Source organism: Podospora pseudoanserina, chromosome 4 (assembly GCF_035222485.1).
Source record: "Podospora pseudoanserina strain CBS 124.78 chromosome 4, whole genome shotgun sequence".
In the NCBI taxonomy this organism is placed as follows: Eukaryota; Fungi; Ascomycota; class Sordariomycetes; order Sordariales; family Podosporaceae; genus Podospora; species Podospora pseudoanserina.
Window position 1 is genome coordinate 2,953,642 of NC_085923.1, and position 26,816 is coordinate 2,980,457.

The following is a 26,816-nucleotide window of genomic DNA, read 5'->3' on the forward strand; positions in this document are numbered from 1 at the left end:
TCTTGGGGGTTCTCGTGGCTGCAGCAAGGCGGTAGATGAAAGTAAGCGGGAGGTATGCAAGAGTAAGTGGCTGAATACCGATGGCTTGGGTCAAGCTTCTGGTGTTACCACCTTTTATAAGTCTCTCGAGATTATGAAGCTTGGGAGGAAGAAAGATAGGAAGGTCAACACAGGTGAGCACAATGACAGGAAGGAACCAACAGATTTTTGGTTCTAGTTGCTTTGAGATTTTTATACCACCAGCTTCCCCATCCCCATTGGAGGAGCCTAAATAACCAATAAATCTACGAAGATCTCTATGTGCAGGCGTTCCAAAAGCTTTCTCCCGCCCCCCTTCCCCAAGCCACATTTACATGCAAACCACCCCCCAGGCAGCTATATCCAAAAAGCTCTGTCTGTCGTTGTTCCCTAGATTGACTTTCGCTTCGCTATCATGTCGAAAAAAATAGCTCGCTCATAGCTCCCATCCCACACAAACAGGAGTGATTCCCTTAAACGCCAAACTCCATACATATCCTCAAAAAATTCAAGCCCATAGTAATGCAAAATGCTGCAAAATCAAAAAAAAAAATTGTAGCCACCCGGACATCATCTTTCCGTTCCTCCCATCATCCATTATCATTTCACACTTTTGACATTGTCGTTTCCCAGCGGCGGTGCGTGCACTTCATATTTTCCTCAACCCAAGAGATCAAGGGCATTTTTCAGCCCCTTCACTCCCAACGTCTCTTGAATGTTCGGCGCAACAACGCACTATTTGTAGCACTCCAGGTTTAGTCCCTACTGCTCGTGGTGTCCGAGCTGGTCGTTACCGACCCTCGCACGTTGTCTCGCGCGACGGAGACGAGGTGGTAGATTCCAAAGGCGATGAGGGCGAGGACGATGAAGAGGATGATGATGATTACGGCGATGACGTCGTTTTGTTTCATTTTGGCGGTTTTGGGTCTGAACCCTGGGACGGAACAACACTGGTGTGATGGTGGTGGTGAAGGGGACGCTTGTGTCAGTTGGTCCCACGTATTTTTGGGGTGGAGCCTCGGATTCAAAGGTTGGCGGGCGGTGACAAAGTTCGTGAGATGGCGGCTTTTGGGGATCAAAATATCGCTTTTTAGGTAGGAATGATTCCGATCGAAAAGCTGATTTGGAGCAATCTTCTGGTTTGTTAGTTTTCAGGCTGCCGGAAAGACCGCTGAGGAGATCAGACTTACCAGTTCAAGCTGTCAAGCTTTCTCGTTCGTTGCGAAAAATTGCGGGGTTTCGTCGTTAGACCCAATTCCTCGGTGGCGCTCGTGACTTTTCAAAGGAAAACGTGGGAATCGGATTCTTCGTCAAACAGTTGCGACAATTGCAAGATGGTCGTCGGAATGCAAAATACGGTAGATGCAGAAGCGAGAACCACATTTGCGCGCGAATGCGCACGCGGCGGGCGGGCATGCAGGTCAAATAGGAGCTGGTTGCCCCGCCACCTTGATTATTCCAAGTCAACAGAAAAGAAGAGGCTGGTGTCGTAGCTTTGCTGGCTGGCTGGCTCTGCGCCTGCCCAACCACCTTGGGTTGGTTTAGGTATGCAGGGGTAGCTGGTGCACGGACCATTCTGGAGACGTGGTGGACCGATGATGGCTCCACACTTGGGGACGACGACGGATCACCAGCCTCGTTTATGAGGGGGCATGAGGCGGGTGAGTTTTGGAAGGTGTGGCTTGTGAGAAGGAGGTTGAGAAGCTGGCGCGAACCTAAGAGTGGAAGTTGCGAAGGGGCAGAGACGGCTACATGATCTGGCTTGGCTAGTTGTTTTCCAGTTTGGTAGTAGCTCGTGACTGTTCGAGTAGCTCGTAGCCGCTCTCTCTCTCTTCAACATACAGCAACACGTACGTGGACGTGGCATGGACCACATGTCAACCAATTCTTTTCTTTCAAATCTCTTCGAAGCCGCCTTGGACGGCCCATAAATATGACGCCTGATCAATGCGAAGACTTTCTGTTGTGTGTTGGGCGAGGGGGCATAAAGAAGAACCTTGGCGTTTTATTCCCCGCGATCTTTCGTGCAAGCTGTATTAACGATTGGGATGGGCACTCATTAAGAAAATAGTAAAGCCATTTCATCGCCTTCGTGATGTTGGTACTGGATTACAGGAAGACCGGATACCTGCCAGTCGCATATGCCCTACAGATAAAGTCAATCAAGAGAGCATGGGCAGAGCCCTTGCCGAGCTGGCTACCCAGTCGACACAAGTTCCAACATCAACCGCCAAGTGTGCTCAGCCATGGTGATAGTGATTATTGGCTAATGCCAGGACCAGCATATCTTGAGAATACAACGTTAATGAGTATATAAGTCCGGCCGCCTCTCTCGTTGAAATGTCGTAGTTCGCGCTCGGCAATACTCTCTGCTCATCGTTGCAGCTTCCTTCCTCAAAATGGCAACAACTACCTCTGCGATCCCCTCGCCGACATGGCCCTCCAACTACTCTCCGACGCAGTTCACTCCCGCAGCTACCTGTGGCTTTGGCCAGGACCTCTGGCTCGCCACTCTCGACTGTGCAATCTTCAATCGTCAAACCTATGCCTCGACTGCGAGTGCGCCACCCGCAGTTGTAACTGGCAAATTACCCGGCTTCACCTGTGGTCCCGTGGTCAACGCCGGTCGCCCGCTCGTTCACTTCACCCGCTCTGATGATAATAACATCGCCATCACCACCACCACCCGCGGCTACGAGGACGAGTGCTACCAGAACAAGTACGGCCCCTCAGGCGCCGTGACCAAAGCCACCGGCAGCCAGACCATCACCCACTACTTTGCCAGCTGTCCCGTGGGATACAGCGAGGCCAGCCACGTCTCCACCGCTACAAACAACGTCGACCTGCATTATCTCGAGTGCTGCCCTTCTGGCAGTCTCAGTTTTGGGCTGTTCAGCACCAGGACGGAAGACATCCTCTTCGAAACTACCATCTCTGGGACGCCGTATGGGGGTTGGACCATCAACATGCCCGCCTGCACGGCCAAGCTCACCGCGGGCGAGGTTGTCACTGTGACGGACGCTCTTACTGGCGGGACTGAGACGACGACGAGAACGACAAGCCTCGAGTCTGGGGCCACCATCTTTGCCGAGATTCAAACTGCTTCGTACACTGTTTTTGCTGGGCAGCATACTTGCTTTGAGGGTTGCAATCAGCTGTATGAGAGTGTCAGTGACTGGCTGTCGCAGTATACGCCTACGGGTACGGAGACGAGTACCTCTCCTAGCCCTTCTGGGACGCAACCTCCGGGTGAGAATGATGAGGCTGGGGATGGTGGCGAGGATGAGGATGAGGATGGGGATGTGGATCAGCCTTCCGGGGCTGGCCAGACTGCTGGCTTCAAGGTTGGTGTCCTGGGTGCGGCGCTTGCTTTGGCGGTGGGGGTTGTTGCTGGTCTGTAAAGGATGTTGGTTGGGATGATTCAGAAACACGGATTTCATGATATGACTATGATTTGTTTTGGGGGATACTCAGATGTTTTGCTGTTTTGTGGTACTGTGGGGATGTATATGAGTGGGATGGACAGGATGGTTTTGAGGAAGAACCGAGTCTAGAAACATGGCGAAGCATTTGTATAGCCAAGGTAGAGAAAGATGCAGGGATCTGTCGCTGGATAGTGTCCAGCTCCCTTGTAATGCGGAACGTACATTATACATCACTACCTTACTTAAATAGCCACCACCGTGAACCCCGCAGTCGATATGTTCCGCTCGCGCCTTTTAACGAATCTACGGTTTAAAGCTGACGTCCCCGAAGCACCACCCACCACCCCTTGCCCTTTCTCTAGGTCAGATAGTTCCTGCCCATCAGAGGCCGGGACCACCGAGCTCTGCATTGTGGTTGCTCGACCACGTTCTTGGTTTCTCGTTGCCACAGCTGCGAGTAAGTTCTTTCTCGCCAACTCTTTTGCCTTCGCCAGCTTTCGCTTCTCGATTTCTCACTCTTTTCCGATTTGTTCTGGGGCCCAAAATGTTAGTTTCGAGTTCATACACGCAATATCCGTGGGACACTTACCCCTCGTTTTACGCGGCCCTCTGGAGCCTCTGACAAGAGTGAGTGCGGAGGAGACCAGTGGGACGAAGTTTCGTGAGGATAACAGCATGTCGAACGGGCCCGAGTCCACGACCAGGCAAGGGGTGACCTGAACTTGTGTTTCTCCTCGAGGATACCACTGTACATCAGCTCTGTGAGATGGCCAGTACATTGTTGTTTTATTGAAGCCCTTAACAGCTTCTCGTTCGCTCTCCGAAATTTCCACCATGTCTCCGAGATTGTATTTTATCTGCTTCAGGTGCTCGAGAGTGACGAAATCGGCTGCTGACCCGGTATCGATCTTGATTCGAGCGGGTTTGTATCGAAACCGCTTGCCCCCGCTTTGGGTGTTATCCTCGACAAGAACCATCCCTGGCTCGAGTGTAGGGTCCATCAACTGTACCGTTCCGTCGATGAAGAAGTTGTCTTGCCTCTAGTGTTCTTAACGGCTGCAAGGTAGTGTTCTTAACGGCTGCAAGGCGGACTTCTGGATCGCCTTGGCTATTTGCAGTTGTTGTTCGTCCGATAGGCTGAAGCCAGTGCCTTCAGGATGGCTGCTTTTACCCCTTTCTGATTCAGACTCGAATGAGCCTGTTTTCGTGTTCAGAGAAGCTGTAACGGACAGTGCCGTGAGCTTGGCTGTTTGCCGCACTATGAATTCATCAGTGTCAGTAACGCAACCTGGTAATGAACCCCCGTTGGATTCTCCCAACGACTTTGAGGGACTGAAAAAAGGCTTTTACCTCAACTCCACAAGTTCACTCCGTACACTTATTGTATGAGAAGATTTCAGTGTCAGAAAAACAACAAGCTTGACTCTTCTGGGTTGCAATTCTACTCACTCGGAATAGGCATCACGCAACAGACCAACTTTGTCGTGGAGGATTGCAAGCTCACTGGCGAGTTCCTTTTCCTTACTTGCAGCAAAAATCACCAACTTCACCCGTCTCCTCGTTTGCGTTCTCATGGACTCGGGTCACCTGAGAGATGAGCATCTCGACTTTTCGCTGTTGCTCATGATCCGCCACGAGCATCTATTTGACGTGAATGGGGAGCTTGGAATATTCCGCCGTGAAGTGTTTCGTAATATTCGTCTATGATGCCCCGCATCGTGCCTATCTCCTGGTGGAAGAGGTGGACTTTCTGAGGAAAGGTCCCGATTGAACGGATTACACCGGAGAGTAAAGTGCTAATTGATGTGGCAAGAGAAAGCCCCGCTAAGACGAGGAGAGCTGTCGAAGCGGCATCCATTGTCAAGGTTTTAGTTGAACAGTTTTCCCTTCTTGGTGGATTCAATGACGATGGGATGCAGCTACGTTCAACAACCGCCCCAGTCTTACTACATAGCACCTAATTGTAGCCAGTCACCGCTAGCTGTAGGGGACGAGGCTGTGTGGCCGCCCTCTTGAGACATTGCTGCCTGGCTTTGGCCTGGGCAAGTCACAGCAGCTGCAAAGAGCCTATGACATGGCATTTACAGCCCAAGAAGTTCACTGCCTACTCTCCCTTCAAGCTGAAATCATTCAGCTTGAGAAAGAGCTTAAAACAGAGCGCCTTGCGGATGTAGTGTCTGCGAGTTCTCAGGCTGCAAATTATTGCAGAAGCTTCAAGATCTCGCCTGATGCATCAAGTTCACAACACATGAAGCTTGGGGCTATCAGGGCATTAATAAAAGAGTATAGTCAGTTACCTGAATACCACCCCCCCCCTTTACCACAATAGACTGATGCGGTATCTGATGAGCTCCAGATGAACTTCTTTTGCAAGGTGAGTGAACGTCAACCAAACTTATTCTTTGCCTTCTCAATCACACAAAAGAAACTTATCTGACTTTGGCCTTTATCAAACTGAAAACATTCACACTCAACCAAGTAGACAAACCCATGAAATCACAACTCAAAAGTCTCAAATCATGGCTCAGAGACACCCAAGGAGGGAATTCCTTCCTCGCAGACTTCGAAACCGAAACGTGGAGTGACGACAAACTCAGCTCCTGTCTATGCCTCGAAACACCGACCGCCAAAGGCGACCCATTCACCAGGCGGCTGCTCAACTCCGTGATACAGGCCTACGACCGTGTCGTCGGTTGATATATCGGGTCCGGAGAGATGGTAGACGAGGAAACGGGCGACAAATCCTACAGCAGCAACCGGGTCAACCGTGCCAGCAATGTCTTTGTTGCGATCATGGCTTCCGCTCTCCCGGTGCTATCTATCTATGCATTGACTGAGATTCCGTCTACCGAGGCATGTATCGGCGCCACTGCTGGCTTCATCATCACCTTTGCTATGTTGATGGGGATCCTCGGCTCCGCCAAAAGGTCTGAGAGATCATTGCAGCAACAGCTACGTAAGTACAGGTTGGTTTTTCCTTTGTTGCCGTGATCTTTGATACCCTGTTGCTAACCGCTTTGGTCATGATAGGTTTGTAGCAATCGAGGTCGTCTTCATCGGGAGCGCTCTAAGAGCACAAGGATCTAGTGATGAGAGCATCAGTGCTCTCTAGAATCGCCCGGCTTGCTAGTATATACTTGTACCGTAGGATCGCCATTATCTTGTACCAGAAATTACCATTACGCCGAACTTTAAGATGGGTATCACTCAACCAGCTCTTCATCTCATCCTGCCTTGAACTCCACAAAACATCACTCTCCCACTACAGTTCATCACGCCCCCATCTTCCCTCGTGTTCATCACGCTGCCCTTCCCCCTCCTGATCCTCATTCCCCTCTCTCCTCCCCCGTCTCAACTCCTCCCCCATCCGCTCAATCAACCTCTCCAAAATCCACTCCGCCTCCTCCTTCCCCCCCATCAAAGGACTCTTACTCCCCACCCAACTCCACGGTACCACCTTCTCCGTGACCCTCGCCTCCCCTCTATCATCCAACCCCTCATTCGGCCTCCCCCCCCTAAACTTATCCTTCTTCGTCCTCACATGCGTGCTCGCCCTCCCATGCTGACCAGCATCACTCTCATCCTCCCCAATCAACCTCAAATACCACGCCCACTCCTTAAACGAGTACTTTCTCGGAGGGTGCTCCTTCAAATGCGCTGTAACCCTCGCAACTTCATCGATCAAAATGACCAAATAATCCTGCTGGCGATTTGGCAGAGTAAACGGGGCAGATTTCCTTCTTTTCTTCCTTTCCCGGAGATGTTGACCAGGACCGTGGGGGTGGTTCTCATCGGCGGTGTTATCGTCAATGTTTTTGTCATGAGCGTCATCGTTTCGAAAGGGCGGGTTGAATCTAACTCTGGGGGAGGTAGGTGATGAATTCGATGACTCGGCTTGACCCCGCTGAAGGGCTGTCTCGGCGTCGTTTTCTTCTTCCGAGTCCGAGCTGGTGTTGTCGCGGTCTTGAGCCTCGCCTAAAATGCCAGTGGGTGTTTCCTCAATGATTTCTTCTTTAAAGAGCACCCCAAACGAAACATGTTTGAGAAACCGTTTGAGGTCCTTTTTGAAGGGGCGTTCACTAGGGAGGATGGTGATGGTAGCGATGGCGTCGGTGGCGTCGCGGATACCCTTAACCACTGTGTCACCGGCGTTGGAGATCAACACCGTCATGGTCGGCAAAGCCAACAACGCCCAAAACACCCAGAAGGACTTCCCCGCGTTAGAGACCGGGACGATGTCCCCGTAGCCGATAGTCGTCAAGCTCACAAAGCAAAAGAATATCCCATCAAAATACGTCCACCCCTGGTATGGTTCCTCACAGGCCTGGAAGATCCTTGCCCCCCCTAACCACAACGCAGCCCATGTGCACGCTGAAATGGCAGTGGCATACCACCTCCTCTTTTTTGACGTCTCCTTTTGGATATCCCTCATCAGCTTGAACTCTTTTTCTCGCCTCTCAAACTCGGTCAGGCCGCGATCAACCTCGGAAGGCGTCTGCCAGAGCTCCTCGCCCTCTTTTATAGGCACGAGAATACCATCTTTGCCCTTCTTCGTCATCTGCTTTAGCATCCTCCGCCTTCTCTTCTCCACCATCCGGGCGCTAAGCCTACGCCTGCCACGATCAAGTACCAAGCTTCGAATCGACCCAATGACAAGACCGAGGCTGATGATCCCCACCAAAGCAAACGGCATGACCAGTCCCTTGCCCAGACCGGTTTGTGGGGAGAAGTCCCCGAACCCTACGGTAAAAAGGGTGACAGCCGCCCAGTATACCGCGTCAAGATAGTTCCAGCCTTCAATCCTACCGAATAACAACGCGCCAAGGAGGAGGTAGAAGAGCAGCAAGATAGTCTGCATCATCAGTGTCCTTTGGCTAGGGGTGAGCACAAAGTCTTTGGGGTAGTGCTCTGTTTGAGCCCCGAGGAATGTGATGACCATGAGGGAAGCGACGAGGAAGTAAAGAGCGGCGCCGTAGATGCCGTAGTAGAAGGCCTGGGACCAGATGTATTGGCTGGTGGGCTCGATGATCAGTGGGCCAGAGGCGGTTGCGGTGAGAGAAATTAGGCATATGGAGGAGATGTACCATCCCACAATGGTGACTGGCTGGGCGATGGAGAACCTCAGTCGCTGCGTCATGTTCAGCAACAGAGCCATGTTGGCTATGAGCGCGATGAGCAGCTGGATGGCGTTAATGATGGTGAGCCATATTGGGTCCCTGATGAACGGGGCCGCATCCAGGTCGGAGCCGGGGAGGTAGTTCTGTCGCCATGGTCTTGCCAGCGCGCAGATACTGAATGCTGACGCGACTGGACCCAGTGTGCCTGCTATCATGGGAAAGGCAGAAGAGGCGAACCACCATCGGCTGAGGTAGGTAATATCAGTGACGGTCTGTGATATCGTGTCTACGGAGAAACTGACCTCGGGTCCAGATGCATCTGCTCATGCTCCTGTTGTTTTGGCAGCTTCTTACCGTCAGGATCAGCTGCGCGGAGATGTTCATCAATCTTTTCCCCGCCTGCATCGTTCATCTTGAGTCTCTCCCAGGCCTTGTCAAGACCCGAGAGTTTGGATGATATTGCCAAGACTCATATCCGGAAGATCTCGAAGTTCTCGGCGCTTGAAATAAAAGACAATGAATGCATGAGCATCAGGAGAGGGTTGGGGTGAGACAAAGGGCATGGCATTCCAGGGCTTACACGATGCGAAGTTGGGATGACAATGACGTCGTGCCGCCCTGCCCGTCTAGAGCCGGGGTCACGATCTTATCGGATGCAGCGCTGCGATTGGTCAAATTTGTTTGATAGCTTTGAGAATCGACTTCAAACGACAGTTTAACTGTTTTGGATCGACCAAAACATCACTAGAATTGCGACAAACTCATTTGACGAACCAGGAATGGAAACTCTGTGATGAAGTGGGGATGGGAAGGCTAAGATTTTTTGTCTTTTCAGAATCTGTTATCGATGTTGAGATGGCCACTGGGAGCAAGGCGCTGGCGTCCAGCAGCTCTCACTTGCAGAGTGCTTCGCAAATCTCGCTTCTATAGCACTAATGAGTCAGTTGAGAATGTTCAAGTTCAATGCGCATCAGCTGGTGAGATAACTGTGAGGTATGTCTGCTACACTTCATGAACCGGAACCACCATCTGACCGAGCCAGCCTTCACAACATCGCCAAGCATGCATCGACAAAACCTCTGGTTATTGTCATACCTCCAATCCCCCATACCGGAGGGGAACCACATAGCTCGCTCCCAAGATGGCTCCGGGAGTTTCCGGCAGCAGTCATCAACTACCGGTGGAACAACGTGAAAGACCCAGAGGACAAGACACCTCTCAGATGGCCAAGCCCAGTTCACGACCTCACCTTTGGGTACTCCTGGCTGTCAGCCAACCTCGGCCTTCGTCCGGAGAAGAAAAAGCATGTCTTTGGTCGCCCAGCCTATGTCTATGGCTCCTATCTAGGCGCCACTCTAGGTGCTGGCCTAGCCTTTACAGAAGCTCACCACCCCTTTCTGAACCTCGGCCAAGGCGGCATGACCGTCCGTGGTCTTATCGCTCACAACGGGATATACAACTGGCCCATGTTCCTTCCCGACCACCCAATACACAGCTACAAGTTGAAGCCCCCTAAACACGGAATACGCCCATTCTACACCAACAAAGTCCAGTCACAACGTTTTGAGCTCGAGGAATTCGACGAAAACACGGCCTTTGGTTTCCTCTACTCCCAAATGCCCTACCTCTTTCCCTCGCCATCAAACCTTTTTGACCCGTTCGCTTCCCCGACTCTGTTCTTTCAGAACGCGCCTCTGCACGTACCGGAAGATTTCTTCAACCCATCCCGGTTCAACAACCTACCTGCACCGCCGACATTATCTTCGGCAGTTGACAATTTCCTGGCTGACACGATGGGCATCCCCGAGCCTCAACCGCCTCAGTCTGATGACCCATCTTCTTCACAGGCACTAAGCTCGAAACCGCTGGCAGAATTGACATCCCAAGAAATTGATGTGATTCTGGCCCAGAAGACAGCCGAAGCTATGGCATCCAGGCGCCCGAGAAAAGGGTATCTAGTCTTCCCGCCACGGAAATCGACCCTTCGAGTTCCGGAGACGCTGCTTTTGTTCGATTCTGACGATGTCCCGGCTTCAGGGGACGAGAAGAGGATACCGCCCAGGAATTCCTTCAAAGTCCAGGCCATAGAGCTAGCGGGGCTCATGAGACGGAGTGTGAGCATGTTTGAGTGCCAGACATTAGCTAAGGAGGGCGATGAGGAATTTGCGGAGCCGGAGGCAAGGGACAGAGAAGCCCTAAGGAGAGTAAAGACCATGGAGCTTAGTGCCCAAGTTAAAGAGCAGGAGGAAGATGATATTGGAGAGTGGGGACTAAGGGGCAGTGAGGAAGCTTTGGCGGTGAAGTGGTTGAAAGGGGCCATCAGGGAGGATGAGGATTGGATGGAGGACAAGAGAGCAAGGTCTTGAACTTGTGGGAGATATATATATCAGCAAACTAACAATTACAGAGGAAGGCTAAACGCGATTAAACCATTATTCCTGAAAATCCAGCAGTGAATGAGTAGCCTCCAACAACAGAAACTGGATTCGACCGCACACTTTTCCGTCTATCCTTTGGGCCAACTTGATCCCGCACCTGCCTCACCACCTACTCTCTCATCTAGGGTTGCTCACCATAAGCACGTCCATAAGTAACCCCATACTGATGACTCTCAATAGGATCCTCCGTCACCTTCCCACCATTATTCGTCCCAATCATCTGGCTATTCTTCCGTCTCCACCTCATCACAAAAAACGCCAACGCTCCCAAGATCAACAGCCCAGCAACGCCAGCCCCAACTCCAATCCCAATCGTCGCCCCCTTAGACAGCCCACCACCCCCCTCCACAACCTCGGCTGGCTCCGTCGAAGTCGGCGTGGTAGTAGCCCCATCGGCAGTGTTACTCACCGAACTCTCCCCCGTACTCGTCGCCGTCCCAGTCGTGGTCGTTGCATCCGAAACAAAACTCGTCACCGGCTCCGCAATTATTACCGTCGCCGTCCCAAAAAAAGTCTCACTGTCAACCTCAATAATTTTGCTCCCCATTCCCCTCTTAATCTCAAAGCTCCCACCCCCTTCCTCACAGGTACATTTCCCCTTCTTGTAATCATCCTCGCAACAAAACGTCTCCTGAGTACAAGCAGCCAGCTTCCCGTATATGTTATCACCCGCTATGACACCACCCATCAGCATCCACCATCAACAGTTCATTGTGAGACGAGACTTACTCAAGCAAACGCCCCCGCAAAGGGCATTATTCCACCCCGGACTCGTACAAGCCCCCCTCTGCACCTCCCCTAGAGTAATATTCGGAAAACTCTTCGTCTCCGTCGTCGCGATACACAGCGCGTTGCTGAAGCACGTCCACCCCTGGGGACAGCAGAGCGATATCTCGGCGCCGAACGGTTGGCAGGGGTAGTACCCCAAAGCGTGTACTTCACCGGGGAAGTAACAGGGCGCGTTTTCCGCCGCGTGGGCTCCTATCACAAGCAGAAGCGCGGCCGCAGTAGCGGTGATGGATCGTATTGGTGGTGCCATTGTTATTTCTTTCTGCATCAATCTCTGGGCGAGGTACAACGGATCCTAAGGGTAGGTATAAAGATTGTGACAAACTACCAAAAGAAAATCGCAAGCAACCAAAAGAAAACCATCAAGATTCCCCCCCTCCTCCCGAAAAGTCGGCGCCCCCAAGTTCTTATGTACCTACCTACCAAAACCCCCAAGCGCCCAGCATCTGTCTAACCTGCAGCTGAAATTGACATTTGAATCGATGAACAGCCCAGGCACAACCGCAAGGCTCTACCCCCTACCTGCCCTACCTTTTGCCCCCAAAACACAACCAGAGATAGTTGCCCAAACCCGATAAAAAAAACGCCTCAGCTCAAAAGCACCTCCATCCCTTCAGGTTAGACCCCATCTGCAAGCCTTCTGCAAGCCGTCACACTATTGGCACACTTCGAAAAGAGGCGTTTCCAATACCGCCCGCCACCACCACCCACAGGCGGCGCAGCCACGAGATACACTGCCATTCTCTTGATCGTTTGGCAGGTCGCACTTGTACGATGATGGTAGGCAAAAGGACACAGCAGCATGAAAAGTAAAACAAAACAAAAATGTAAAGAAAAAGCAGGAGAAAAGACAGCGTCGTACTGAGCCTCGCCATTCTCGCCAGACCCTGGACATCTCAAGGCGCGCGGACCGCAAAGCTGAAAGGTATCACCCCCGAAAGGGACTAAGGCGGGGAGAGAACCGAGAGTCAGCTACAAGAGCGGGGGATTCATATGTTGCTCCCCTCCATTTTTATCACTCGCAAACCACAAGAAAAATGCCTCTCAATTGACAAAAAAAAGAAAGAAAAAAAAAGAGAGAGGGTTGGCAATGTATAGGCGGGTAGTGAAAAAAACAAAAACCAAAAATATGGACTCGGATACCGGGAGTCGAACCCGGGGCTGTTGAGAGAAAAGACACTTCTGAGAAGTGAGAGTCAACGATGTTACCGCTACACCATACCCGATTTGCACAAATCGTGAATGGTCCGATTTTGGATGACAGACTCTACAAAATCACCCACTAACATCCACAACCTCCGCCCAACCTTCCACACCACCCTTTCAACCTTTCTTCCACCCAACCAACACCACCTCGCACAATAATCACAGCAAGGGAAACAACACAACAAGTAAAAGAGTGTAAATCATCATCATTCAACGCCTTTCTATCACCCCCTAGAAAGCCCATCAACTCCATTCCTTCCCTCCCCTTATTTTTCTCTCCTCAATCCAAACTCTCCCCGGGGTATAAACGTGTGAGGGAAAGTAGAAAGATGCAAAGAAAAAAACAAAATATATGCATGCAAGTGGGTGGGTATGTAGTATTTACAAGTAGAAAATTCGCTGGCGCTGGGTCGAGCAAAATCATCAAGAAAGACAAAAGGAAATCAGGAGAAAAAAAGATCAAAAGAAAAGCCATCATCTCCGCGTTTATATCGTTGGTTGAAATTTTACACAACCGTGAGAATGAAAATGCAAGAGAAAAAAAACTGGTTGGGCAATTTCTCAAGAACCCGTTAAATGGCTCAGTATCTCGACTGGTTGCCTCTCTCCAAGTCGTCGCTCCAGCCATTGTTGTTATGAGGGGCAGGATCCCGAGAACTACTACCGGACATGTTGCCAACGGTTGTATTGGCCCGTTGGGGACCACGATCGTAATCGTAGTCATCAAGGGAGAACGCCCCTGACACGGTATTTGCCCGAGCCGGGGCCGCAAAAATGTCGAGTTCCGGTGACGGACTTCTGTCGGGCTCCAGTCTGCTGACGTACCCAGATGATGGCCCAGGATCCAACCTGCTTACATAGCTAGACTGGCTAGTGGCCGACGGCTGGATGGGCACCGGGGAAGCCAACTCGGTTGTTATGGCGTGCGAGACAGTTGCCGGCTGATCCATGGACTGAGATTGGCTGGTGCTTTGCTCGGGGAATGGGCCCGGTGAGTCGCTCCACATCGTGGCAGATCTCGAGAGGTTCTCGTTGGAACCATCCGTAGCCCGAGGCTGATACGCTTGAAAGGAATTGTTGCTCGTCCCGGAGTTGGACCTGTCAAGCTGACCAGAACCGCCCATGGGCTGCGCCTGGAAAGGTCCGGGCGAGTTGCTCCTCCCAGTATTAGATCTATCAAGGTACCCAGAACCTTCCGCAGGCAGTGCCTGGAATGGGCCAGGCGAATCGCTCCTCCCAGGATTTGATGGATCCTCATACTTCATCGCATCGTCTTCTGCCGGGTACGGGGCTGGCGTTTTGTTGCTCCCTGTGAGTGATCGACTCGTATACTGGTATTCGTCATGGCTCTGTGAAGAATTTGGCGCAACACCGTCGAGGTTTGGCAAAGTCGGCTGCCGGTAATCGTTGTCTTGTTGTGGCGCCTCTATGTTTGGCAGAGTCGGTTGCCTGTAATCCTCGTTCTGCTGTGGTTGGAGGGGCCCACCAAATCCAGCGAGATTTGGCAGCGTCGGTTGTCGGTATTCATCGACCTCTTGCGGTTGGTAGGCGCCTGGCATGGTCATATTTCTCAGCGAACTGTTGCTAGCACTTTGGTGATGATATGGCTGACGAGGAGGCCCACCCATACCCATAGACACGCCCGAACCGTTGCTATCGGCCCGTTGGTGAAAAGGCTGAGTGGGAGCAGTCATATTCCTCTGGGGTGGGAATGGTGGTTGGTGTCCCCGAGGTGGCATTGGGCCGGTGGCGCTGCGCATTGGATATCCTCCTGGTCCCATTCTCGGGGGCGACATTGGGCCATTGCGATACGACATGGTCGATGGGGCAGGACTGGCCCGTCCTTTCGAATAGTCATCATATCCTGGTCTTCCTTGATTGGGCCCAGGCCATCTATTTTGCTGCTGATTTGACCCTGGACCTCTGTAGTTGCTCGTTTCACTCATTGGTGGCCTAACCGGGGGCGGCATGCTGGGCATAGCATCTTGAGAATACATTGCCTGGCCAGCAGTGTAGCCCGCGTTGAGATTCGAACCGTTCGAAGGCATCTTGTTGAGTTGCTGGCTTGATGCGTAACTTCGGTTGGATTGAGCAGTCGCAGTCCTGGGAGGGGGAGGGAAACCGGCTGGCATCGCCGGTCCTGGTGAATCTGAACGGCTAACACCCATGGCGGCAGCCCCACCGAGAAGAGATGCTCTGGCCGAGTATTTGCTGACCGACGTCGCCGTAGTTCCAGACCGAGATGGAACTGGTCGCTTTTGCCCAAGAGTATTCATCTCAAAGCTGCCAGGAGTATTCGGACGGTCGGTCTTCTCGGAAATAGACATGAAGGTCTCGGCTCTCTTCAGACTCGGCATCTCAGCCAGATTATCGTCGGCGAAAACGGGCAGAGATGGCTTCATGGTGACTGGTCTGTTCTCCCCGTTCTTCTTGGCCGCCCTGAGTTCCGCCTTTTTCCGTTGTCTCTCATCTTCCTCCATCGCCTTGTTGATCTTGACCGAGACAATCTGCTTGAGACGCTTGTTGACCTTGCGCTCGCAGAAACCCGTCAAACCTCCATCTTCGCGGGGGATGTAACTCCACAAGAACAGCACGAAAAGTACCCCTGAGATTACCAACGAAAGAAACGAGAAGATCCAAACGACCACAGTGAAGATCATACCACAGAGAATGACAGATTGCCTCGTGTCTTCCGTCGCAAGAGCCTGGATCTTGTCGATGAAATCAGCGAGTGAAGCATCAAAGTTGTCTCCCTTGATGTTGAGCTTCGCCCTGAAAATAGAATAGAGCGTAAGAGCGTTGAGAACCTGACGGGGCCCGGAGCAGAGGAGCACTCGAATCCATGACTGGAAGCTGAAGAAAGTGAAGAGGGCGACGTAGTCGACGCCCTTTTTGCTCTTGGTTAGTTCGGCGAAAACGAGAAACCTCCTCCAACCGCTGGTTGGTCGAAGGCACTCCATGCGCTGAGCAATATGATCGAGGAAACACTCAGCAACACTTCCTCTTCGCATAATTCGGTTGGCGCGAAGGTGCTCGTAGCAGAGATTGGCCACGGAGAGGATGATGCAGCCGGCGAATACCCATTTCGTGACTTGGAATGGGATAAACTGAGCCGGTTCGATTTGGGAAGACCATCTGTCGAACGCAATGAGTTGGTACGCTGTGAAACCATCGACGGCGTACACAGACAACGACAGGAACATGGAAGCAATAAGGATTCCATAGGCGAAGGGCGTCCAACATGAGGTCGACTTGAAATCGTTCAAGCTCTGCATGACATTAGCATTACCCAGCCCTGCTGCATTCAGTACTCAACTCACAATAAAGTCCCACTTCTCGGTTGGCTGGATCACAACATCCCTCCTTTTATGACTTAAAAATCCCATAATATCGATTGCGCAAACCAGGCGCTAATATCCAGACTGGCCGGCAAAGAGTATGAGGGTATCGACACCGTCGATAAACCCAAAGAATGGCGAAATATATCGTCGACACAACCTAATGCGTCGCTCGTTCGGGTGTGGTGAAAGATCATAGGCTCCAGTCCGCCGTTCGCACAAAGTCGCTCCTCGCCTGCGAGAGTCGACTGTGCTTAGGTCGACCAAGGAGCTTCAATACTCCTCTCCTGAATTCAACGGCCGTAAAAGCAAAGAGATGCCTGCCAGCAAACAAAATGACTGAAAAGAAGGGAGGTCAGAAGCCGGCAGGAAGTAGGGCCGGATAAATGGAGGAGGATAGTTCGGCCACGGATGGCCTCAAGAATCGCCTTGCAGGCTATCGTTGCATTGCTGATTGCTGAGTGGGAAGTAGTTTCGTTGATCGACAGTCCTGATGGCCCAACTTCCAGTCCTTTTCCCTGCCACTTCCAGAAACCCAACAGTAGTATCCTTGAATAGGCGCGCGGTCCACAGGTCGGTGGTGATGCCGAAAGGTGGCAGGTTGGTAATGGATCCCGAGTTTGATCGGCTGGGTAGAATTCCAGTCGCGGGTATCAAGTTGACCGATGGGGAAAAAGATCAGGCGTGGGCGGGGTGTCGCCCTGTAAAAAGCACAATAGGGAAAGTTGTCGCGGTGTCTGATTCGAGGGAGTGATGCTATTGTTCGCTGTGGGCGACTGATGAATGAATGAATGGCTGAATAGCTCGTGGTTAGCTTTCGACAGTTGTCCGGAGAGGCCGCCTTTCCGCAGTGGAAGTCCGGGGGGATGAGCGTCAAGGTCAACTCGCGACAAAAAGGACTGGAGGGTAAGGGGCCCCAACGGAAGAAGATGCCGTCCTGGCTCGCAGGGAGGAACCGAGATGCAGGGGGTCTACCACTTGGGCTTCGCAGGCCGACCCTGACTTGTATCTCGACGGATGATTGGCTAGCCTCCGTTGCCAGACGCGGGGGAGGGGAACAGCACCACGCCGCGACAAGGAATACACAAGAAATGATGCTGGTCAGTCACTGTTGGGATGAATATTTTGGACGAGGATTGGCGCTAACGCAGGTACCCCTCCGTTGGTTATCGCTTGTCCAACCCCTTGCCCCCGAAGGAGCATTCTCGCTTTCCTGATTGGATCATGTCGCCGCCGTTGCACGCCTCCACTGGGAGAGTGCAGCCATGAAACAGCTCACCAACCACCGATGGGAGGACTCAAACCCAAGTCCTGAATGAAACACGGAGTTCTTGGGCTTCGAAGAAAAGACGCATGCACGCCATTGCGGGAGCGAAGCATGGTGGCGCTTAGCTTAGCAAGCCACCAGATGTCAACATCATCAGTGAGGCTATTCCGACCTGGGAGCTTGTTCTCTTCATCAAATTCAGATTGCCCATCATTAATGACACTCCACCAGCACGGCAATGCACGGCGGAACCACTCCGGGACTTGCATATGAACCATGGATTCCGCATATACAATGGACCTCAAACAGAGACAAACGACAGCTAAATGCCACCTCTCCCAGCGGCATGCAATGCTGCGCTGATACAGTATTCGGCTCTCATACAGCTGCCCTCACTACCAACCTTTAAAGCCATAGCCGCGCGCTTCACCGGGACCACAAGTAAAACATCCACGCAAGTCACAAAAACAGCCCACTTCAGCCCGGTTCAGTCATCAAACAAGTCACAAACAAGAGAGCTGGGTCATTCCATGTCCACGTCGTACTTCCACTACCAGTCGGAAAATATCATTGTCTTTTAAAATGTTTGTGTCTACTGTGTATAGCCACACATCTGACCTCCTCCTAGCAGAACTCTAAGCCACACAATGGCATACTCCCAGAGGCCTCACCTCGGTCTACGAAACCAATGAAGCCAACGTTATCATTTGAATTCCCACATGATCTCCAGCATGAACATCCTCACCGAGAATCCACCCATTCTCCGGCCCGTTCCCGCCTCCACACGGTCCGAGCCCGAGAGACCCAACCGGACGGTAGACCACACCACCGATCCAGCCACCCAACCACCATCCCAACCAGCTCCTATTCCTCCTCCTCAATAGCCTCCCCCATCCCAAACTCCCTCTCCACCGCCCCCGCAAACGCCGCCCTCAACTCCATCTGCTCCGTCTCCGTCAACCCCTCCTTACTCCCCCTCCGTCGCCTCGCGCTCTCCCCCGTCTCCCTCAGCCTCACCTCCCCATTCTCCTCCACCACCTCATAACTCCTCCACTCAGTATTCCCCCACCCCGTCCCCCGCCCATAATCAACCCCCTCAAAATCCTCGGTCAAAAAGTGCAGAAAACCCCCATGCGTCACAGCAACAATATTAACCTCCCCTTCCCCCGCATGATCCCTCCCCAAATCCCTAAACCACTCCCTCGCCCTCCTCGCCCGTTCAAACAACTTTCTCGGCTCAGGAGCGTACTCACTCCCCGGGCCTTTATCATTCCACCCCTCTTTTACCAATCCCAAATCCACCACCTTATCATCAGGAAAGTCGTCCAGTAGTTTTGCAGGTTCGGAGCCTGTGTCGCATGGAAAGGGGGAGACCTCCTGTATATCAGGCAAGGTAATAACCCTCGGTTTATCAGGCGCGATATCCGGGTTGAAAGACAACAAACAAGTGTAAATCGTGCGACGTAACGGGGACGCCACCAGATGCGTAATCTTGTCGTGATACGGAAAAGATTGATACAATTCCTCACACTGCCGCTTGCCAAGGTCTGTCAAGTCCGGGTCGGGGAGCGCGTGGTTTTCCTGGCAGAGGTTGTGGTAACCCTGCGCGTGGCGGACAAGGTGGACGTAGGTTGGCATTTTCCCTTCCCCTTTTTTATCCAATCTTCGGGGAAAAAAAAGTTGAGATGAACAGTCGAGGTGAAGAGATGGGGATGAAAGTTGAGATGAGATGAGCGTATACGGTGGGTGTGAGCTCAGACTGAACAAACCGACTCAGCTTACAGCCAATGTTATTCAGAAAAGCAGACAAATTGAACCCAAACTTTGAAAAGATGGAAGGAAAATATAAATCAAGACTTTGTCCGCTATATATCCGCGCCAGCTTCCTTGGTGACTCAGAAACCGGATCTCTCACCCACTCACAACCCCACCTCCGCTTTATGCCAATCCCCCGGACCGGTGACGGAATCACTGCTTCTGGAGCCCCCACCATTGTCGGATCCGACCTACGTGTAGTACCCATGACACCCGCGCTCACACGCGGCATGGTGCCTCGACTCTGACTGATCTGTTCCACGGACAGCTTTGATAGGGTGCAACTGGTTCTCATCCACATTATTACGTCAGCGCTTCACCCATTTAACTATGTAGCCGACATGGGACACTTCAGAGGCACTCGCAACAGAGAAACAAAACCATCTAGGTACTCAAATGTCGGTTTTCACACCTCATTACACATAGTTAAAACTATCTATGTATCATGGTCCCGTCTCCCCGCCTGCCAACCGATCCGCTACATCTCATAGTCATATCCTGTCTCACAAATCAATCAAGCTCTCTTCTACTACTGGCTGCTTAGGCGCATGCTGAGGAGCGGCGGGGAAAGACTCTTGGTTGTAGCCCGGAAAGGTCTGACTGGGCTGATGTTGCCAAACAGGCGGAAGCGCAGTTTGCTGAGCAGCCGGATGCTGCCAGTATGGTTGTTGTGGTTGGGGCGGTGGAGCTTGATGTTGCTGCTGTGGCTGCGATGGCTGAGCAGGAGCCGAGGCGGGAGTCTGTGGGAGTGAGGGCTGGTATGAAGAATGCATCGGCTGGGCCAAGTTGGGATACGGCGACGCTGCCGGATCAGGGGCAGAAGGAGCGGGCTGTTGCCCTTGTTGTTGTGGCTGCTGTGAATTGAAATAGAAGGAAGCATGTGGGTCGGCCGTAGGGGTGGTCCCAACAGAGTCTCCCGTGCTGGGTGCAGCGAGCTGAGCTTGAGGTGCCTGTTGCTGCGCAACCTCGGTGGGATAGCTAGGCTGCTGAGCATATTGTGACGGGGGCGCAGACGGTGCTGCTGCCCAGCTTCCCGTCCTTTGCGGCACTTGCTGTGGGGCATATTGGCTATTGGGAGGTATTGCTACCGATTCTCGTCTGTCGTAGGGAGGAGCATACTGGGTTGGAGGTTGAGGTGTTGGCTGTGGGTAAGAGGGATGGCCCACCGACCTCCCGTACTCTTGCGGCTGTTGTTCGCCAGTATAAAAGTGCTCGGCTGGCCCAACCGAGGCTGAGGCGCTCCCTGGAAGGGACGGGTATGGTCCCGCGGGCTGACGGGGTGGGGGAAGACTGTAGCCACCAATGCTGTGTTGGCTGTAGGTTTTGGATAGGCGCTCCTCAAGCATACGGTCGTAGTACCGCACCACGGTCGAAAGCTTGGCATGTAAGTCAAGCAGAGTGTCTGTAGTGGGTTAGCAGGGTACACTTGGGATGGGTCGGGATACTTGACATACCATGCTTGCTCATGGTTTCTCCATAAGTTCGGGCTAGCTTTGGCCGGAGTGTGCCGATGCTGTCGTACAGCTCCTGAATCTGTGGTTCTCGGAGAATGGTTCCCGGCGGTTGCGTCTGCAATCGGTCAACCAGCGTGGCAAACAAGTTAATATTCTCCGCCTCCACAGGCGTGAGCTCGTAGTCATTCTTGGGGAGCGCCAGCGGTGCTGTTGATGAAGACGCGCCAACATTTGTTGTTTGTTCTTTCAAGACTGCGGTGTGCCTCTTCTTTTGCTCCTCCATATCTGCCAACGAGGCGGCGATGGCTGCTTTGAGATCTTCATCATCATCCTCAAACGCCTTGGTTGCCGATACTTGCTCACCCGACTTTGGTTTGCTCGCTTGCGTTCCGTTGCTTGTCGGAGGGACATAGGCACGGTTGTGGTTCTGAACCTCCTCCAAACTCATGGCAAGGGCCTTTTTGAGATCCTCATCGAATCCATCGTCAACACGAGCATTACGCGGTTGCATGCTCGAGCTCTTGTTCTTGTGGGGAAACGACGAGTACAACGAGGAGCGGTCGTTACCAGAGCCGCTCCCCTTCGAAGGGGTTGACTTGTCTGTGAGTTTTGCGTAGCAGCCATCATCGACGCGGACGGCTTGGAGGATGCCAAGATGGGGTAGGGGGAGCGTCTTGCTTGAGCACTGCTGGTCGAAGCAGTTTCCGCAGTTTCGACAATGGTGTTTTCGGTTGGTAAAGGTAAAGTTGGTTCGACATCGCATGCACACATCGGAATCGACCCACTCGGGGGGCTGTATCAGATGTCAGTTTGGGGTGCAGAGAGTAGAGCTTGCCCGCACATAGGAGACATACCGCACTGCTGTCAATCATGCTGCTGGCGACGGTGACGCGAGGGGGGAACTGGAACCCTTCTCTCTGAAGGTTTCGATAGACCTCTCCAATGTATGACAAATCGTAGCGCCCCTCGGTGGCCGTGGCCCATGACTGAATAAGCTCGAGTATCTTTGCGCGCACGTCCGCATTGACGGCAGCCGGTCCAACGGCCTTGAGCAGCGAAACCATGCTTTCCATAAACTCTCTCGAGGCAATCTCGGCCAGGAAATGGGCGCCTCCATTTTTAACACACGTATCGGTGAGCTACGCGTAGACGTCTGGTCAGCTATGCGTTTACCAAACAGATGCCCAAACCAGCCCTTACACTGAGCGCACTGAGTTGCGTATTGGGGTTCTTGTTGCTGATGCGCTTCTTGAGCGAGCGCATCGCCTCCTTGGGCTGCACCGTCTTGGATCGAATCACGTCGGAGATTTCGAGGTTTAGAGCGATATCCTCGCTGCGGACACACTGTTGTTAGCACATGGCTCTGTCGCACAACCAACAGCGGGGACAGCGGGGAGCATGACGCAACACCTACAGACTGCTGCTTGTCGCCTTCTCTACCTGCTCGTCCAGGGCAGTGTTTGCCCCGGAAGACCACCACCCCATCATCGTGAGAGATTCTCTATGGAATTGAGGTAGGGAAGCTGGCGCGACAACCTGGAATTCGTGGGCAGTGGGCTCTCTCTCGGGAGGCTGGGGCGGGGAGATGTCGGCGGCGTCTTCGGTAGGAGTAGGACAATAAACCTGGCAGATAGTCCAAAGGGTCGAACGATGGCAAGAAAAGTATTTGTGTCCAGTCAAGATCTGCGCACTGGCCAGACAGGAGGTGCGAACGTGTGTTCGTGATGGGTGGATGATGGATTATGCATGGGTTATTTGCTGGATGTCTCTGCCTGCCTGTTGGTTACGTATGGGCCGCCCCAGGAGCTCGCCTTGCCAAGCGAAACAGTGGACTACCTACACCTGTCAGCCCGTGGCTTAGGACAGCCGCCCCGCCATCTTGAGGTGTGGCTTGTGCCAGGCAGGCGGCTTTGGAGACAAATAGTTCTAGGTACTTCTGAAGTTTCTAACTCCCATTGCCCACATGGGTGTGTTATGGTATCAAGAATTCAATGTATTCTCAGAGGAGCCCAAGACAGCCCGTTCCTTTATTTGAGAATTCAAGAGTGACGGGAGTGCGTGTAGCTGGTGTGGGGCATATCATGCCCCCCCAAGAACAGGCAGGGCGCCAAGAGCACTGCAAGTACCTCGACGACCGGGGAACCGGGGTCTAAACGACAGTGGGCTTCCACCATCTCAACGACCGCATTCGTCACAACTTCACGACACAACTGCCACGGGCGGGATTCCCCACCGCGCAAACAATGGATGGATGGACAACCCTTTGATCTCGAGACAAAGAATGCGCTGCTTTCCGCCCAAGCTTCACTCCTCGCTTTTCGCCCTCGACCAGACTTGCCGCTCTTACTTAACGACCTCATGCCCTCGACGACTGCTTACGACGACTTGATCCCCCACCCACATATCTGCTTCTTCGCGACACGGTTCTCTCCCGTCTTTCGACTTCTCGAGTGTTCCAAAGCAAGACCAAGGTACAAGGTCCACCTTCCAACGTCCTCTCCATGACAGGGGCTGTCACCATGATGGACCATGCAGGATCCTCGCGCGCGGGGCCAACAAATGGTGGGCTTCCAAATGGAGGAAATGGGACGAGGAGGCCGCTTCCACACATTGACGACATCACGTCGGTTGAAGTCGACCTCGACCCTCATGCTCCGATTGAGCGAGTGGTGCAAATGGCCGAAAACTACCTTCGACAGGCTGAATCATCAAAGACGTTTGGTCGTCCTGACCTTGCCCTCAAAGACTATATACGGGCCAGTATCATTGTGTTGGATCTGATCAAGAAGAACAAAGGCTGGGTGTCGATGCAGAGGGATTCCAGGGCGCTTCATGACCGGTACACTCGTGTGTTAAGGCAGCTTGATGCTACGCATACCGAGTTCGAGAGGATCAAGATGGAAATCAAGGCAGACAATGCTAGGACTTGTGTCCAACCAACCGCCCAGAGGCAGAGTCGGAATGGGGGACATATCAACGGGAACGGTTTCGAAAGGACAAACGGCGCAACAAATGGCACGTCATCGGACCAGAGTTTCTCCCCCTTGTCGCCTCCGAGAACGAAGCCGGTGGTGGGTCCTAAACCACAGGGCCTCCATGGCAATGCAATCTCCAAGCCCTCGGCCAAAGCGCAGGACCTGGCCCAACGGTTTGCGAATCTGAGGACAACGACAGTACAGACGACCCAAGACCCCCGCGTCCGAACCCAGCCGATCGTGTCACCAACAACGGCGGTAGCACCCGGCAGTCCACCTCCATTGTTCTCGCAAACGTCTCTCGGCGGGTTACCGCGAATGCCAGATGCCATTTACAATCCACCCAGGGGCACCGTTTCGAAGGAGGCAGCCGCACTGCCTTCCAGTACTCCCCGTGCCATGTTCTCTAGGACAGGTTCGGTGTCGTCCATCAACATTACCAAAGCCCCAAGACCGTCCACGGCAGGAGAGATATTTTCGACAGCTCAAAGCTTCGACAGGCCGACATCAAACAAGAGAACAAAACTCTCATTACCCAACTTCTACGATGAAACAATTTCCGTCAAGGATCTGCTCCAGTACCAGCAGGCAGGCTCCAAGGAGATATCAATATTAATAGTGGACATTAGGAGCCGTGAAGAATTTGACGAAGGTCACATTCTATCTCAGGCCACCATATGCGTGGAGCCCGAGGTACTATCGAGACCGCACATCTCGGGCGAGGACATTGCCAATAGCATGGTACTGGCACCTGCAAGTGAACAGCTTCTCTTTGAGAAACGGGCCGACTTTGATCTGGTGGTCTTTTATGATCAGGACTCGACCGCGGTTCCCGCAACACCATCAAACAGCATAGAGCACACCGTATTCAACTTTTTCGGCGCCCTCAGCTTTTATGACTTTGTCGGCGAAAGAGCTGCCAAATCACGGCCTAAACTGCTCGAAGGCGGGCTGGACGCATGGACGAGCATGGTTGGAAAGGCCAGCTTGCAGACATCATCAACCATTGATCCGACCGCGAAGCAGGCATCCACTGCCATGACCAGGTCATTCTTGAACCAAAAACAGAAGTATGCTGCACGACCCATCCAGAATCCCGAGGAAGCCAAACGCTGGGAAAAGCACATTTCCGATCCCGCATCCATAATACCCATCCGAACAACCGAAGACTTTCTTCGTCGCTACCCGCCGGTATCAGGACAGAAAGAGTCCATGGTTTCTTCGTCTGCGCCGTCGCCACCTAGCCAAAGTTTAGAAAGTCCCCTCTATGATCGAATATCCCGCGATGAGAATTTCTACAGCTCCCTACCATCCCCACCGGCTCGTCCCGCCCCTGCGGTTCCTCGCCGTAGTCATAGCGGACTGTCAGATGAACCTGTTCTAGCAAAGGCGGTCGGAATCGCCCCCGGCGCCGCAAGGCCCGAAGTGCGGAAGAATCGCACCGGTCTCTACAACCCAGGAGTTCATTGCTTTGCCAACAGCTCACTTCAGTCATTGTTTGCCACGCCTGGTTTCTGCAAAGAGGTATACGATGGATCGTGGAGGCACAACTACAAAGCTCCGAAAAAGCTGGACGAAAACATTGACAACCCCCAACTCTTGATGAAATGTTTGGAAAATCTCTTCCAGTGGATCAACACCGGATCTTTCAAGTATATCCATGCCAAGACCTTCATGGTACGTAAAACAGTTCAAGTGTGTTCAGCGCATCAGTCACTAACAGTGCATGTAGCAATACATCCGTTACATCCACTCCAAATCAACCAGATCAAAAAACGACGGGGATCTTTTCGGGGGGAATCGCCAACAGGACGCACAAGAGTTCTATAACTTCATCCTCACAACCATTGACGATGAGACAAACACTCGTCGAGATCGGGTGACAAACGTGCGGGACGAGTACACACCTAACGAAGGCACCGCTGTCCAAAACGCAGTAAAATTCTGGAACAACTACGTTGAAGGTCACAACTCTTTGGTGACCAAATACTTCCGTGGTGTGGATGTGTACATCAACACCTGCTCCAAGTGCAACCACCAGTTCCAAAAGTTTGAGGTCTCCGACATGCGAATCCTCAATTTCCCTGATGGCGCGTCAGATCCCATCAGCATGCTGAAGCTGCTTGAACAGAGCGCCGCGCCAGAGAAAATGGATGGCGCCAGATGTGAGAAATGCAACTCGACAAAGCACCGCACTCGAGCCCGCAAGTTCGCCCGACTACCGGATCGGCTTGTCTTCTCCTTTCAGCGCAGCATTAATCAATTCGACAAGATGCAAAACATAGTACAGTTCCCGACCCAAGGGCTTGACGTGCGTCCTTATTTTGCCGGCGCGGCAAACGAACACGTCGACCCCAGCGATGAACACTACGAGGATGACATGGTGTATGACCTCTATGCTGTGACGGTGCACATTGGCGAGACAACTACCTCGGGACATTATATCGAGTATGTCAGGGATGATCGGAGCAGTGATCCGGAGAGCTGGTGGAAGTGCAACGATCGGGATGTCACGCCGCTCAAGGTCGGGCCGAAGAACCCAAGGAATCTTGAGCAGCTTTATGGGGATTCGGCGGCGAATGCTACGGCGTATTTGGTGTTTTATGAGAGGAGGGGGACAAGGAATCAAGATGTTTGAAGAGGAAGAGGAAGTTTGGGCAGGTGGCAGTGGCCCCTTTCTAATTCTGGAGATTGGAAGAAGTTGGAAGACTGAACTAGATGATCAGGGTACTCAGGTTTGAGAATGGTGGCGGAGGATAAATGGCGATGTATTTGGGTTTTGTGCTGTTTTTGGAAAGCATCAGGGTGCTTACCTAGATAGGTGATGGGTGGAGCATGGGTGGTTACTTGGCGGGTTGCTGTTTGTTGGTAGCAAAGGCGTGGGAGGGTTGTTGTTTAGTTGCTAGTGATACCAATCGAAAATCTGATGGTTTCTGTTCCCATAATGAACGACAGCATACTTCACTTCAAGTTT

General features: G+C 52.5%; 9 protein-coding genes and 1 non-coding gene across 10 annotated transcripts; 5 read left to right on the plus strand and 5 right to left on the minus strand.

The window, feature by feature from the left end:
* Positions 1-1,715: 1,715 nt before the first annotated feature.
* On the plus strand, positions 1,716-3,419 carry QC764_406616 (uncharacterized protein; the record flags this gene model as incomplete). Its single annotated transcript, XM_062946952.1, has 2 exons — positions 1,716-2,252; positions 2,404-3,419. Exons 1-2 carry the CDS (start codon positions 2,114-2,116, stop codon positions 3,417-3,419), a joined length of 1,155 nt encoding a protein of 384 aa, XP_062800768.1. The 5' UTR covers positions 1,716-2,113.
* A 2,367-nt stretch (positions 3,420-5,786) lies between these two features.
* On the plus strand, positions 5,787-6,710 carry QC764_406612 (uncharacterized protein). The gene is made up of 2 exons (XM_062946951.1): positions 5,787-6,399; positions 6,474-6,710. The coding sequence occupies exons 1-2, from the start codon at positions 6,159-6,161 to the stop codon at positions 6,479-6,481; spliced, it is 249 nt and encodes an 82-aa protein (XP_062800769.1). The 5' UTR covers positions 5,787-6,158; the 3' UTR covers positions 6,482-6,710.
* On the minus strand, positions 6,244-9,143 carry QC764_406610 (uncharacterized protein). The gene is made up of 2 exons (XM_062946950.1): positions 8,863-9,143; positions 6,244-8,806 (listed from the first exon to the last, which is right to left on the minus strand). Exons 1-2 carry the CDS (start codon positions 8,970-8,972, stop codon positions 6,706-6,708), a joined length of 2,211 nt encoding a protein of 736 aa, XP_062800770.1. The 5' UTR covers positions 8,973-9,143; the 3' UTR covers positions 6,244-6,705.
* A 118-nt stretch (positions 9,144-9,261) lies between these two features.
* QC764_406600 (uncharacterized protein) lies at positions 9,262-10,985 on the plus strand. Its single transcript, XM_062946949.1, has 2 exons — positions 9,262-9,553; positions 9,603-10,985. Exons 1-2 carry the CDS (start codon positions 9,408-9,410, stop codon positions 10,924-10,926), a joined length of 1,470 nt encoding a protein of 489 aa, XP_062800771.1. The 5' UTR covers positions 9,262-9,407; the 3' UTR covers positions 10,927-10,985.
* On the minus strand, positions 10,886-12,055 carry QC764_406590 (uncharacterized protein; the record flags this gene model as incomplete). Its single annotated transcript, XM_062946948.1, has 2 exons — positions 10,886-11,670; positions 11,728-12,055. 2 exons carry the CDS (start codon positions 12,053-12,055, stop codon positions 11,120-11,122), a joined length of 879 nt encoding a protein of 292 aa, XP_062800772.1. The 3' UTR covers positions 10,886-11,119.
* An 866-nt stretch (positions 12,056-12,921) lies between these two features.
* Positions 12,922-13,013, plus strand: QC764_0069360. The gene has a single exon. It is a non-coding gene; the product is annotated as a tRNA-Glu (tRNA).
* A 561-nt stretch (positions 13,014-13,574) lies between these two features.
* KCH1 (Potassium transporter) lies at positions 13,575-17,448 on the minus strand (the record flags this gene model as incomplete). The annotated part of the gene is made up of 2 exons (XM_062946947.1): positions 16,314-17,448; positions 13,575-16,262 (listed from the first exon to the last, which is right to left on the minus strand). The coding sequence occupies exons 1-2, from the start codon at positions 16,377-16,379 to the stop codon at positions 13,575-13,577; spliced, it is 2,754 nt and encodes a 917-aa protein (XP_062800773.1). The 5' UTR covers positions 16,380-17,448.
* Positions 17,449-18,462: 1,014 nt separating this feature from the next.
* On the minus strand, positions 18,463-19,236 carry QC764_406570 (uncharacterized protein; the record flags this gene model as incomplete). Its single annotated transcript, XM_062946946.1, has 1 exon — positions 18,463-19,236. The coding sequence occupies one exon, from the start codon at positions 19,234-19,236 to the stop codon at positions 18,463-18,465; it is 774 nt and encodes a 257-aa protein (XP_062800774.1).
* Positions 19,237-19,916: 680 nt separating this feature from the next.
* VPS27 (Vacuolar protein-sorting-associated protein 27) lies at positions 19,917-22,886 on the minus strand (the record flags this gene model as incomplete). The annotated part of the gene is made up of 5 exons (XM_062946945.1): positions 22,282-22,886; positions 22,068-22,200; positions 21,722-22,006; positions 20,868-21,660; positions 19,917-20,815 (listed from the first exon to the last, which is right to left on the minus strand). Exons 1-5 carry the CDS (start codon positions 22,353-22,355, stop codon positions 19,917-19,919), a joined length of 2,184 nt encoding a protein of 727 aa, XP_062800775.1. The 5' UTR covers positions 22,356-22,886.
* Positions 22,532-26,796, plus strand: DOA4 (ubiquitin-specific protease doa4). The gene is made up of 2 exons (XM_062946944.1): positions 22,532-25,519; positions 25,575-26,796. Exons 1-2 carry the CDS (start codon positions 23,369-23,371, stop codon positions 26,478-26,480), a joined length of 3,057 nt encoding a protein of 1,018 aa, XP_062800776.1. The 5' UTR covers positions 22,532-23,368; the 3' UTR covers positions 26,481-26,796.
* Positions 26,797-26,816: the final 20 nt, after the last annotated feature.

Coding starts and splice junctions, on each gene's coding strand:
- QC764_406600 (XM_062946949.1), top strand. CDS start 9,408: ATGTTGAGATGGCCACTGGGAGCAAGGCGCTGGCGTCCAGCAGCTCTC. Junction 9,554..9,602: donor GCTGGTGAGATAACTGTGAG/GTATGTCTGCTA, acceptor TGACCGAGCCAG/CCTTCACAACATCGCCAAGC.
- QC764_406610 (XM_062946950.1), bottom strand. CDS start 8,972: ATGAACGATGCAGGCGGGGAAAAGATTGATGAACATCTCCGCGCAGCT. Junction 8,807..8,862: donor CAGATGCATCTGGACCCGAG/GTCAGTTTCTCC, acceptor TACCTACCTCAG/CCGATGGTGGTTCGCCTCTT.
- DOA4 (XM_062946944.1), top strand. CDS start 23,369: ATGACAGGGGCTGTCACCATGATGGACCATGCAGGATCCTCGCGCGCG. Junction 25,520..25,574: donor TCCATGCCAAGACCTTCATG/GTACGTAAAACA, acceptor CAGTGCATGTAG/CAATACATCCGTTACATCCA.
- QC764_406612 (XM_062946951.1), top strand. CDS start 6,159: ATGGTAGACGAGGAAACGGGCGACAAATCCTACAGCAGCAACCGGGTC.